General features: G+C 39.0%; 1 protein-coding gene across 3 annotated transcripts in view; it reads right to left on the bottom strand.

Annotated features, from left to right (window-relative positions):
• Window positions 1-13,401, bottom strand: part of LOC137380087 (protein TASOR-like) — a 73,555-nt gene that overhangs the window by 23,939 nt on the left and 36,215 nt on the right. For 2 of the 3 annotated variants that reach the window (XM_068051702.1, XM_068051704.1), the window contains exons 8-14: window positions 10,341-10,360; window positions 8,050-8,155; window positions 3,415-3,518; window positions 2,857-2,960; window positions 2,408-2,477; window positions 2,210-2,281; window positions 848-1,588 (exon numbers count right to left, since the gene is read on the bottom strand). In XM_068051702.1, the coding sequence (XP_067907803.1) occupies window positions 848-1,588; window positions 2,210-2,281; window positions 2,408-2,477; window positions 2,857-2,960; window positions 3,415-3,518; window positions 8,050-8,155; window positions 10,341-10,360 (1,217 nt within the window). The remainder of the gene's footprint in view (window positions 1-847; window positions 1,589-2,209; window positions 2,282-2,407; window positions 2,478-2,856; window positions 2,961-3,414; window positions 3,519-8,049; window positions 8,156-10,340; window positions 10,361-13,401) is intronic. The other variant, XM_068051703.1, reaches the window with a different exon arrangement.

Genomic DNA, 13,401 nt, shown 5'->3' with positions numbered 1-13,401 from the left:
GGAAGGATACTTGGATGTCAAGCCTCCTTCATTAAAAACATGCATTCAAAGAGGATGATTCAAACCAAATAAATGTGCAGCTTGGTTAAATTGCAAGATTATTAAAGTAGAATTTTTACACTTGTGACTTTTTTTGAAACTTGTGTTCAAGATGACATACCAGTATTGAAAACTGGATCAGTTTTGTAAATTGTAGGGACGTAGTTTGAATATCAAGTGCTCCCAGGTCTGATACAGCAGACGAGATGCAGGACTCCTTCTACTCTGCCCAAAAAATGCATTTTAGTTACAAGCTCTGAAATGCAACCATTACCACACCAGTGTACAAGCTTCCAATTATTCTTCCCCTCCATCACTTCCAACCCCAAATGTATGTATATAGAAATACTCAAGAGGTCAAGCAGCATCTGTAGAGAAAGTTAGTTAACATTTCAGGTCTGAAAAAAGGTCAGAGACCTGAAATGTTAGCGGCTTCTCTCTCCACTCATGTAGCCTGACCTATTCCCAGCACTCCATTTATATTTCAGATTTCTATCAGCAGTATTTTGCATGTCTATGGATGGTCCTTATGAAGTCACAAAACCAAATCACAGTTATCTTGTGTCTAGCTGGGTACTTTTTGTCCTTGCACATGTTAAGTAACTGGTTTTGAAACTAGCCAAACCCATTTCACACAGAATCTTTAGTCAGGGAAGAGAATTTTCATCCCATTGGTCAGGGCTACATTCAAATTAATTCCCCACCCAAAAGTGAAAAGTCAGTTGATAACTCAACACACTACCCATAATATTGTATGAAGTTTAATATTAAATACAATTTAAATTAAATGCTATGCTGTTTCTATTACCTTGAGTGGTCTTCATGTGCTTGTGGCTTCTCTCAGAAACAGATTCTAATTTTCTTTTCAATCCAAGGTTATTTTTGTCAGATATACAATGCGCAAGTCCTTCAATATGTGTTATACCAGCTTCCCCTGGGCCATGCCTTTTCCTGCTGTAAATCAAGTCAATAAGCTCTTGGATTTTATCGGGATCATAATCAGCCATATTATCGGAAGGCATCACAAAGTTATTGTCAGCTGTAATGCTACTCGTTTGAGGAACCATGGGTTCCTGAGCAGTGATCTCTGGCACTGGATTCTCATATTCCTGCTGCTCTTCGGCACACACAGGAGAGCTGAGTAACTCAGTAGTATCAGGCATTGGATATTGGTCTAACATTTCTTTAGCTTTAGAAACTTCAAATTGATAGCGAAGAGGGTGAAAAAAGTAGGAGCGCAAGATTCTTGATAAGTTTGACCTCTTTTGCCTGGTTGAAGAGAATCTTTTCTCATCGTAAGTGGGAATGATGAATTGAGTAGGCTTCCCATTTTCAGCACAAGCCTCTTTTCCCAGAGAATTCTTCAGGTAACCAATTACATTATTTTCAAATGCAGCATCGATGGTTGAATTCTTTAAGCTACATGGCAGCTCTTTTCGAATTTTATCCAGAGCAAAGTGCAGTGCAGGTACAAGCTTGGATAGCTGGGGCATGACTTCTGGGTCACTGTGTACAGTTAACACAGACTCTGTACTTCTCCTGATCTCATCTAAGGAACACAAACAAGCACCAACTTATTAAGCATTTACATAAACAAAGCATCGACTAATATGCTTTATTGTAGGACTGGAAGAATGTAGAAAGGAAAAGAAAAATTGTGGACTATTTTGCAAAGTTCATATTTCTTTAAAAACAATTTTTGCAAAGTTACCAAATTTCACTGATTTAAAAATTGTACCTCACATCACCTGCTTAAAAACTTGAGTGAAATAATCTTTACATTGAAAAGATTTCAAAGTTTTAAGATGCGAGGGTCAATTTATAGCGCAACATGGGGATTATCCAATTAAATAAATGACAGCAAAGACGGTCTAAAAATGATAAGGAAACATTTTCACATATTAATGCATCACCTGACACAGGCCAGGCTATTACTCCTGCTGCATTCAGTCCATCCAGCCACATTGCCACAAAGTTCTGCTTTGCATTGACAAGATGGTGGATACAGTAAAATGCAATAACAGGCAAAGTAGGTACTGATTACATGACTTAAATGACAACAATTTCAGATTACAAGTAACTTGCATATTTAAGAGGGCTTAATTTATATATTCACTGTATAAGTTGCTTCTGGATTTATCTGACACTACCCCATATTGATTTAACTTACCAACACCAATCAGTCTAGACTCTGGAAACAAAAAGAGTGCTTGAAGAAACTTGGGCTTTGAGCTTTGAGATTCTGATTTAAACATAAAAATACATTCAAAATGAGAATTATGAACCAATACAGTGTAGTTAGCTGTACTTAAATTTGAGATGGTCATAAACCCGATGACAATATATAAATCTGACCAATCACACTTACCATTATCTGCCATCTCTACTGGAGAAAATAAAAGCAGAAATCCCCGATCACCCAATGGCTTGATAAGAACCTATGTGTAAAGAGATGAGTCTTTAAAATGCTACAAATATGAAGGTGAGGGGATGGGTCCAAGGGAAACAGCCCTGGGGGTGGCAGGTGTGACAAAGTGACAGTGGCAGGGCACCAGGCATGAAAGTACATGAGCAAGAGTGACAGCGTACATGCATAAAACTTTTTTTTTTTTTAAACTTTTACTCTTCAGTTTATTAACTGAAATGCAGGCATGCCTGAGCTGAAAAAACTAACCAAAATGAGCTGAGCTTCAATCATCACAGCCATTCTCTAAGCAACACACGAACATATACAAATGACAGCTGCATTTTAAACAAATGCTGAATTCTTTTCAACACATCACCACAAAACCTCAATAGAATTAATGGTTAACTCACTAGTTTTTCCACTTCTAGTTTATGAAGCAGAGACTCCAAATGGCTTCCTGTTTTTCCTTGTTCCACAAGCTCATACAAGCTATAATACAAGCCATTCTTCAGTGCTGGTGGGGGAAGAATTAAAATATCTCTAAACATCATTTAGCAGAACTTATGAGCCTGATGTTTTAATAAATGAGGCACTAAGAAAATTTACAAGTTAACTCTCTTTAAAGATAACATGCTTTTTGAAATGCCTTTATTGGGGGATACTTCAGGGGGAGGGGGTGCAGAGGAAGGCGACAAAGAAAAAGCAAAATTTTACGTTTTCATTCCGGTCACAAAAATGACAGCTTTCTGTGGAAATGTTCCAATTTTGAATTGGAAAAGCAAGAAATAGACATTGATTTGCTATCCCCTCCCTCTCCACTCCAATTACACAGCAACAGAGAGCACATTTGGAGGAGCCAACTATCTAGAATCACAGCTAGCTAAATGATGTGCAATCCATGAAAGGCAAGAAGGCAAATTTTAACTAAAAAGGTCAACAAATATTTAATCACAAGGTTAAGGTCTCACCTTCTCTTGTCCCAGAGAAAGTGGTTTTCTGGAACACAGTCATTGGTACTTTGTTTTTCAAGCAATCAACATTCATAACCATTTCAATATCAAGTTTTTCAGGTCTAAAAAAAGGATATACTTGATAAAAAGCAAGACCTACAAATTCAACTGCAGCGAAATATGCATGAAGTTCAGATATTTTATTTAAACAATTACATATCAGAATATTTAATCATACAGCTCTACATTAATGGAATGATCCCAGTTTCACAGTAAATTAAAATATGTAACAAAATGTTCAGACAGGTTCTTCATTATAAACATGTACCACAACAAGCATAAATGGATAATCACTTTTAATTTGGGTGCATAGTGTCAATATTCAAGGCTGAGAGAAGAAAAAGTGATTACAGCCCAGCACTGCTAGTTCAAGGATAACATCTAGCATTTTGCATAGCATATTCTTCCTTTCTGGGAATGAAAGGCAGCATGGTAATTAAGATTGGTGAGTTACAGGCACAATTTGCCACATTGGAATATGATACAGTGCCAACAGAGATCTGGTCGAAAGAAGGGGAGAAATGGCAACTTAATATTCCTGGCTACAATGTATTCAGGTAGGAAAGCGAGGAGGGAGACAGTACTGATCAAATAAACTATTATAATACTTGAGGGGTCAAAGGCAGAGTTTATTTGCTTAGAATTGAGGAAGAGGAGAGCGACTGCACTACTGGGGGAATTCTGCCGGTCACAAAAGATAAAAGAGCAAATTTGTAGACAAATTACAGAAAGATGCTATGAACTATCAGTAGTGATAAAGGGGACTTTAACTATCCTAACGTAGACCGAGGTAAGAATGTGGAGGGCAAAGGGGGAGGAACTCCTAGAATGAGTACAAGGTGAACTTTTAACCCAAAGAGGAAGTAGTGCTAAATCTAGTCCTGGGAAATTAAGTGGGGCATGTTTCTGTGAGAGCATTTGGAGAACAGTGACCATATCAGTTTAGAGTAGAAATGGAAAAGGATAAGATACCATCAAGTAAAAAAATACTCAACTGGAGACGGATTAACTTCAGCAAGCTGAAAAGGGATTGGCCCAGGTGGACTGGAATCAAAAACTGGTAGGCAAAACAGTAATTAAAAATTACTATCAAAGCTATGCCCACATTGAAGTAAGGCCTTCAAAAAGATGGTTTGAGTACAGAGCAGACACATACCCATGAGGGGGAAGGGTATCCAAAGGTAGAACTCTCTGGATACTAAAGATATAAAGGTTAAAATGCGACAGAAATGGAGGCTTATGACAATTGTATGGTTCATAATACAGTAGAGAACCAAGCTGAATATAGAACGTAGAGATGATCAAAGGGAATAAAGGGGGAGGATACAAAAATAGATTAGCAGTCATCGTAAAAGGGAATGCAAAATTTTTTTTATAAACGTATAGTAAATAGGTAGTCCAAACAATTTGGGGGGAGGGGGGTGTGGGGAGAAGACGACACGTTGATTAGGGACCAAAAAGTAGATAATCTTGAGAGTGGGAAAGCTTAAGGTACTAAATGAGTACTTTATATTTATCTGCACCAGTGATAAGTGCTGTCATTGTTATAAAAGTAACTCTGTTTTGTTAAAAATACATTTTTAAAAAAAAGTTTTTAGTTAAGCTAAATAAATGTTGTATCAGTTTTTAAATCAAGGGGGCAGTGAGAGCCAAATTGGCAACAGTGTTGATGTTTGTCACATGGCTCGGGTTAAACAGGAGCAGAAACCCTGGCAACAGGCAGAAATTGACAAGCAATCCTTTGATTGGACAAGCAACAGAACATCTGGGTGGGCAGAAAACAGACAACTTCTGGAAGGCGAAAAAAGTCAAGTGCTGCTTAAGTGTCAAAAAAGGACAGGAGGAGGAGAGAATTCCAAGAAACAATAGAAGACTACAACCCAGCTTGTTTTCTTGCAATTCCCTAAAAGACAAGGTTCAGTGTGTCAATTCGTCTTGTTTCTTGTATTTCAAGAGAGCCTGCTAAATTACTTTTCAATGCCGCCCGAAGAGTGCTAATTCTGGAAGATTCTAATGATCCCGTCTGCTCTTGGAGGTTGCACGGTGTGCCAGTTTGGTGCAGTGTGTCTTGTCTGCTATTTTTTCCCCAGAGTGGGCAAATGATCTGCCCCAGAGTGTGTTTTTTTTGGTCTGTAATACAGCTCTGATCTAAAAATCCTTTTTTTTCCGGGTTAACTGGAATGTGTGTGAGGGAGAGCGAGAGGGAGAGGGACTAAGGTAAAGGGGACTTTTTAAAAAAATTTAATGTTGGATATTTAAAAATTTGATATTGTTTTACTTCATTCCTAGTTAAGACTTGTTTTATAATAAACTGTTAATTTTATTGTGCAGCAAAGAAACCTGGCTAGTGTATTCTATTCTGGGGAAAAGTGTATCTAATTGATTGTTTCAACAAGTGGGAAAACTTTAAAGAATATGTTGTGACCTGCAGAGAAGTGGGACTGAATTAACACCGGTCGTAACACCATGTAGCAGTAAAAGGAGACAGTACCAATATAAGACAGGATAAAAATAGATAACAGAGGAAGTACCTAAAGGGTTGGCAGTCCTCAAAGTAGAAAAGTCACCTTTTCCAGATGGGATGCATTCTAGGTTATGGAGGGAAACAAGGGTGGAAAACTGCTGAGACTCTGGCTGCAATTTTCCTTGGATATGGGAGTGATGCCAGAGGATTGGGGAATTGCAAATGTTAAACCCCTGCTTAAAAAGGGGGCAGGGGATAAATCTAACAACTGCAGACCAGCCAATCTAATGTCGGTAGTGGGAAAACATTTAGAGACAATAAGCCAGGACAAAGTTTACTGGCACTTAAATTATGAGTTTACAGATGAAAGTCAGCAGAGATTTGTTAAAGGTGAATCATATTTGGTTAATAGATCAAGTTCTTTGATGAAGTAACAGGGTTGATGAGGGTGGTGCGGTTGTCTTTGTGTATATACTTTCAAAAGGTGTTTGACAAAGCACCAGTTAATAAACTTGCTAGCAAAATTAAAGCATTGGGATTAAAGAGACAGCAGAAGCATGGATACAAAATTGGCTAAGGGACAGAAAGCAGACAGTAATGGTGAACATTTGTTTTTCAGACCAGAGGGAGGTACACAGTGGTGTTCCCCAGGATTGGCATCAGGACCACTAATCTTTGATATATATTGATGTCCTGAACTTCGTTATACACGGCATAATTTCAAAGTTTGCAGATGACCCAAAACTCAAATATAGTAAACTGAGGATAAGCAACTTCAGGACGACATGGACTAGTGAAATAGGCAGATACATGGCAGATGAAACTGAATGCAGAGAAATGTGAAGTTATGCATTTTGGTAGAAAGAATGAGATAATGTAATATAAACTAAATGGTACAATATTAAACAGGGTGCAGGAACAGAGACCTGGGGGTTTATGTACACAAATCCTTGAAGATGACAGGGCAAGTTGAAAAGGCTGTTAAAAGCATGCACGATCCTTGGCTTTAATAGACTACAAAAGCAAGTAAGTTATGCCAAACCTTTATAAACTGGTTAGGCCTCAGCCAGAGTAGTATGTTCAAATTTGGGCACGTTTCAGGATGAATGTCAAGGCCTTGGAAAGGATGCAGAAGAGATTTACCAGAATGGTATCAGGGATGAGTGACATCAGTTAGTAAAGGCACTGGAGAAGCTGGATTTGTTCTCCTTAAAAGGAGACGGGCAAGAGGAAATTTGATAGAGGTGTTCAAAATCATGAATGGTTTTGATAGAGCAAATGAAGATGAACTGTTACCAGTGGCAAAAGATGGTAACCACAGGACATATTTTATGATGAGTGGAGCAAGAACCAGAGGCAATGAGGGAACATTTTCTTTACACAGCAAGTTGTGATCTGGAATACATTGCCTGAAAAAGCAGTAGGGGGGTTAGATCAATAGTAACGTTCAAAGGAGAATTTACCAGTCTTCTTCTGTGCTGTACCATTCTGTGACTCACTACAGAAACAACCCATTATTTAGCAGAAACCATTTTGCTTCATTTAACCATTACTGCAGTTTCCTGCATAGTATGTTTTGTGTTGAAGTACTTAGGGTTTTTCCCATGTAAAATTTCCCATCTCTGTGCGCCCACATAGTGCAATAGCAGTTATTTTATATTATAGCAAAAGTCTTCAACTGCGCCTAATGAATTAAGTGACCCTTTCAAACAGACTTAAACTGTTGCATAATTGTAGTCATGGTGAGAAGTCAAAATTATACAACGTGCACACTACAGATGTTGTCAAAACACCAGTCCATGTACTATTTTTGACAGGCTTTGCTTTGTAAAATTATTAAAATTAAACTTCACAGCTAAACAGTAGTTAAAGTGCCAAAATTCCACTTAGAACTAGGACATTAGCAAATTCTTCAATCTTAACCCTTTACAGAATCTTTGCACTTCAGTGCTTTGTAGGTTCTCTTTCCAGAGAACCCTTTCAAAAACAGTACAACTTAGGAAAATAGAATACTGCTTCATTTTAGACCAGAAGTAGGCTTCACCATTCTATATAGTCACTCCCAAAGTTAATTCTTCACAAATTTCTTCAATGAATAAAATTATAATGCATAAAGCAATGTTACTCACAGTTTGAATGGCAAAAATGGCTGGGTAGCTGACCGTAAAAAGCCGAAGCACAGAAACCTCCCTTTGTTCATAAGTTGTCCTTTCCAGATGGTGTAGTAAGACTTTCCTAAACAGACACAACTGTTAGCTTCTTACCTGAGAGAGTTAAGTTAAACTAAACAAATGAGCAAATAGCTTTTGTTAACCATGGAGAATAAAGTTATTCAGAAAAATGTAGATTATTTTTTTTTAAAGTAAAAAAAAAAATCAGGACACTGGAAAGGAGAGTTGTGCCTGAAATGAGATAATTGTAACTGGCCAGAAAAATGATCAAAAACCGAAAAGGATGAATGTTAATCTCAGAAAGCTCAGTCGTGAGTGAACGTAAAAACACAGGAGCAGCATGAATAATAATGGGTGCTGTGAAAGTTACCAAAAGAATAGATTTGCTTTAGGTGGTGGGGATGCCTGTCGCTACAAGTTACTTCAGAACAATAGTTCTAGCAGACAGATGGACAGTTTTTAAAATGTGTAGTGTAGTTTTAGTATAAATGCCATACGTCCCACACACCCCTTCTCAATGAGAGTCACTGTGGGAATGTTTTTGTGCATCCAACCAATATTTAGCCTGCAAGGCAACTGGACTCCTAGTCTGTGCCACATGTTGGCAGGAAAACCACAAATTCTTGGATCAGTGTTCAAATCATGTGAGGTGAGTTTATAGAACGTTCTATTGCTGGAAGGTGGCATTAGATTGGGCAGCTAGTTTTTTCAGCAGGCACTGACATGATGGGCTGAATAGCCTCCTTCTGTGCTGTAACTTTTCTATGGTTCTAACTGGGCAGGTACATTAGAAATGCTGATCAAACCCAAATTCAAATACATGCACATTACGCCATGAAAACTGGGCATAGAAGTATACAGGTAACTGAATATCGGATACAAGTTACTGTACTTCTGTTACAAACATCTGTAATAATTAAACACACTCAATAAAAGCAAATAAAAGGTTAGAGCAGAATAGAATGTGATAGATCCTGAAAACAATGGATATGGGTGATCTTGCTACAAAAAAAATGGTGAAACATGATATAGCTGAGCAGTGCTAAATGTTATTAAACAGACTATAACCAAGCCCTTTCAAGTTTCATGTGTGAAACCCTTTGAACTAACTAACTTAAACTATTTCAAGAGTCTCACACTAAAAAGGGGCATGTGTGCCATGTACACCACTATTATTTCAGAACTAAGCTGCAAAAAACAAATACTGCAGCCAAACATTTCAAACCCACTCTGAAAAATATGAAAAGGCTGAATATGTAAGACTTTAAAGGAGTACTGATGATTAGACCCCAACCATTTCTTTAACCTTCCCATGCAAAATGTGGAAATCTAACTATGGCTTTCTGGAGAGGGGACAAAGCATGGTTTCATTTACCAGTACTATAACTACAAAGGCACAGAAGGAATGAATGCTTACAACTAACAAGTAATAGAATAGATATCCTAAGAAAACTACTGCAAACATTAAAGATTGCCACAAATTTAATGCCTGAAAGCAAGTATATTGAAAATAACCACAGAGCAACACAAATTCTCTATGAAACAGCAGAGATCTACAATATTGACAAATGAGTGCAATGTTCTTTTAGAGCCTGTGTTTACATAAATATTTATTTATTATTTAGATACAGCACTGAAACAGGCCCTTCAGCCCACCGAGTCTGTGCCGACCAACAACCACCCATTTATACTAATCCTACGTTAATACCATATTCCCTACTGCATCCCCACCATTCTCCTACCACCTACATACACTAGGGTCAATTTTACAATGGCCAATTGTCCTATCAACCTGCAAGTCTTTGGCTGTGGGAGGAAACCGGAGCACCCGGCGGAAACCCATGCGGTCACAGGGAGAACTTGCAAACTCCGCACAGACAGTACCCAGAATCGAACCCGGGTCGCTGGAGCTGTGAGGCTGCGGTGTTAACCACTGCGCCGCCCTAAAAGGTATAAGATATAAACAGAACTTATTCCAGTGTATGTGAAGGATTGAATTATAAATCAAAGTAGCCCTGCCGAGATTCAGCCAGATAGAACAATACAAGTTTGATGTTTGAATTGGATATTTTAAGAGTAGATCTTAGAACATAAGGAACTGATTGACAATTTATTAGATTTATCTGGTCATTGCTGCTCCCAACTCAAAAATGAGATTCTACCTTGGTTTTGGTCACATCATGGAAACACACCAAGTACATATTGTTATGATACTCTCCAATCAAACATGCAAATGAGAATGAACATACCTGATTGGATGCCGTCTCTGCTGCAAAAGCAAGAAAAGCACATTACTATCCATTATAAGTAATCCAGCCTCTCAAATAATCTGAACTGGAACAGGATCACAGCCTGTCCTGTGAACTCTGCAGATTATATCACCAAGAAACTCTTAACAGTGACTTGTTTTACACGTCATGCAACTATTTTCTCCAGTTATTCTTTCAGAAAAATATCCAACTTCTGCCATCCTTTTCAAAGGCATGGACTCCTTATTGCGTAAAGTCCTGGGTTTCTCAAATCACCCTTTTATTTCTCACCCAAGTGGCCATTACTTATGACAGCAGGTGTTAGCAGACTACTCAACTGCTGGAGTTGGAAGAAGTTACAGTTGAGCCTAATCATCTCATCCAGCATCCACAAACACTAGCAGCAAATGCTGTAGGATATCAATCAACAATCTTGCCAGATTTCTGCCTCATCAATCTAGAGGTGATGAGCTCAAAAGCGGCACAATGTTGTTACCCTGCAGGCGACCAACAAATACAGCGCAAGCTATGGACTGAATCTTGATCTTGCAGGCCTATGTCACTACTTTCTGGAGAAACCAGTGTAGTAAAATACATGAAAGACTAGTTTTATCCAAAACAAATAAAATTTGCTTCATGCAACCAGAAACAAAAATGTTAAGTTACACCTCATTAAAAATCGTAATAGAACCAGAGCAATTTCCAGACTTGATTCCAAGTCATCTTAAGGCATACTTAATTTGGCTACATAAAAACACAAAAAAAACAAAATGGAGCATTAATCATTCTGTGAGTTATACTTGAATAAGTTTATTTTTGGCAAGCAACCACCCAGAGGTTTGGTTCAAAATTAAAAGGGCTAAAAATCCAACCATGTAAAGGAAGAGTTCGCTTCATCACTGCTCTGCTACCTTTCTGCTTTCCACCTGGATATAAGCTTATAGATTTGTAGTCAGGTCAGCCATTCCAGAACCAGAGAAAACCACGTCCATCAAAATATTTAGACGGCCTCAACAAGACTGAGCAAAACAAACAGTATGTGAACTTCTGTAAGGGAGTTAGTCCAAGATAAACTTTTGTTCAGAGACAGTATGCATTTTGGAGTCAGGTGTTTTTCTTTGTTAGCTACTCTAAAATTATGTGTAAACTGAATATTTTAATTCTGTCAATTTTCTAGTATATAAATCATATTTTCTTAATAACAAGGTTGTGTGTATTCCTGAAGTTTCCTGGGGGGGGGGGGAGAAAAGGGGGAGAAAAGTGAAATGGGGGAAAGATCATTAAATCAAATATAAAATTAAACCATGGAGATAAAAAGGCATTTCCCCAAATTAAAAAAGACAGACTGTACCTTTTACCCCTACACCTGCAAAACTATTACGCTGCACGAACAACATATTTGCACAAATTCTAGGGTAAAATTTACAACTCCATGTCAATACTGGGGATTATGCACAATAGCTATGCACTTATGTGTACAGCACTATATATCTGATCAAGTTACTTAAATTTAAAAAAAAACTCATTGGGGAGGATACAGTGGAAATAACAGATTGGCACATCATGATGTGTCACAAAATGCAGCATTACTGACAAAAAGGTGAATATTTAAAAAGAACTGATAAGCTTGCATTCAAACAAGACCTGCATCGCCCTCCCACTGGACATAATGAATAAACTCCTGAGCTTTCTCCCAACTATAACCACTCAGGCGGCTGCAACACAGGACTATCTGCGTGCAAAACTGTAAGCAGCATGCAATAGACAGAGCTAAGCGATCCCATAACCAACAGTTCAGATCTAAGCTCTGCTTAGTCTTACCACATCCAGCTGTGAATGGTGGTGGATATTTAAACAACTAACTGGAGGAGGTGGCTCCACAAATATCCCCAACCTCAATGATGGGGGAGCCCAGCACATCAGTGCGAAAGATAAGGCTGAAGCATTTGCAACAATCTTCAGCTAGAAGTGCCGAGTTGATGATCCATCTCGGCCTCCTCCTGAAGTCCCCAGCATCACAGATGCCAGACTTCAGCCAATTCGATTTACTACGCATGATATCAAGAAACGAACGAAGGCACTGGATACTGCAAAGGCTATGGGCCCTGACAATATTCCGGCAATAGTACTGAAGACCTGTGCTCCAGAACGTGACACGCCCCTAGTCAAGCTGTTCCAGTACAGCTACAACATTGGCATCTACCCGACAATGTGGAAAATTTCCCAGGTATGTCCTGTACACAAAAAGCAGGACAAGTCCAACCTGGCCAATTACCGCCCCATCAGCCTACTCTCAATCATCAGTAAAGTGATGGAAGGTGTCATCAACAGTGCCATCAAGCGGCACTTGCTTTGCAATAACCTGCTCAGTGATGCTCAGTTTGGGTTCCAGTCAGGGCCACTCAGCTCCTGACCTCATTACAGCCTTGGTTCAAACATGGACAAAAGAGCTGAACTCAAGAGGTGAAGTGAGAGTGACTGCCCTTGACAGCAAGGCAGCATTTGACAGAGTTTGGCATCAAGGAGCCCTAGCAAAACTGAGGTCAATAGGAATCAGGGGGAAAACCCTCCGCTGGCTGGAGTCATACCTAGCGCAAAGGAAGATGGTTGTGGTTGTTGGAGGTCAATCATCTGAGCTCCAGGACATCACTGCAGGAGTTCCTCAGGGTAGTGTCCTAGGCCCAACCATCTTCAGCTGCTTCATCAATGACCTTCCTTAAATCAGAAGGTCAGAAGTGGGGATATTCGCTGATGATTGCACAATGTTCAGCATCATTCATGACTCCTCAGATACTGAAGCAGTCCGTGTAGAAATGCAGCAAGACTTGGACAATATCCAGGCTTGGGCTGATAAGTGGCAAGTAACATTCGTGCCACACAAGTGCCAGGCAATGACCATCTCCAACAAGAGAGAATCTAACCATCTCCCCTTGACATTCAATGGCATTACAATCGCTGAATCCCCCACGATCAACATCCTCGGACTACCATTGACCAGAAACTGAACTGGAGTAGCCATATAAATACCGTGGCAACAAGAGCAGGTCAGAGGCTAGGAATC

This window comes from Heterodontus francisci, chromosome 19 (assembly GCF_036365525.1).
Source record: "Heterodontus francisci isolate sHetFra1 chromosome 19, sHetFra1.hap1, whole genome shotgun sequence".
Classification (NCBI taxonomy): domain Eukaryota; kingdom Metazoa; phylum Chordata; class Chondrichthyes; order Heterodontiformes; family Heterodontidae; genus Heterodontus; species Heterodontus francisci.
The sequence above is the reverse complement of the archived record's forward strand: the minus strand, read 5'-3'. Positions and strand labels throughout refer to the sequence as shown.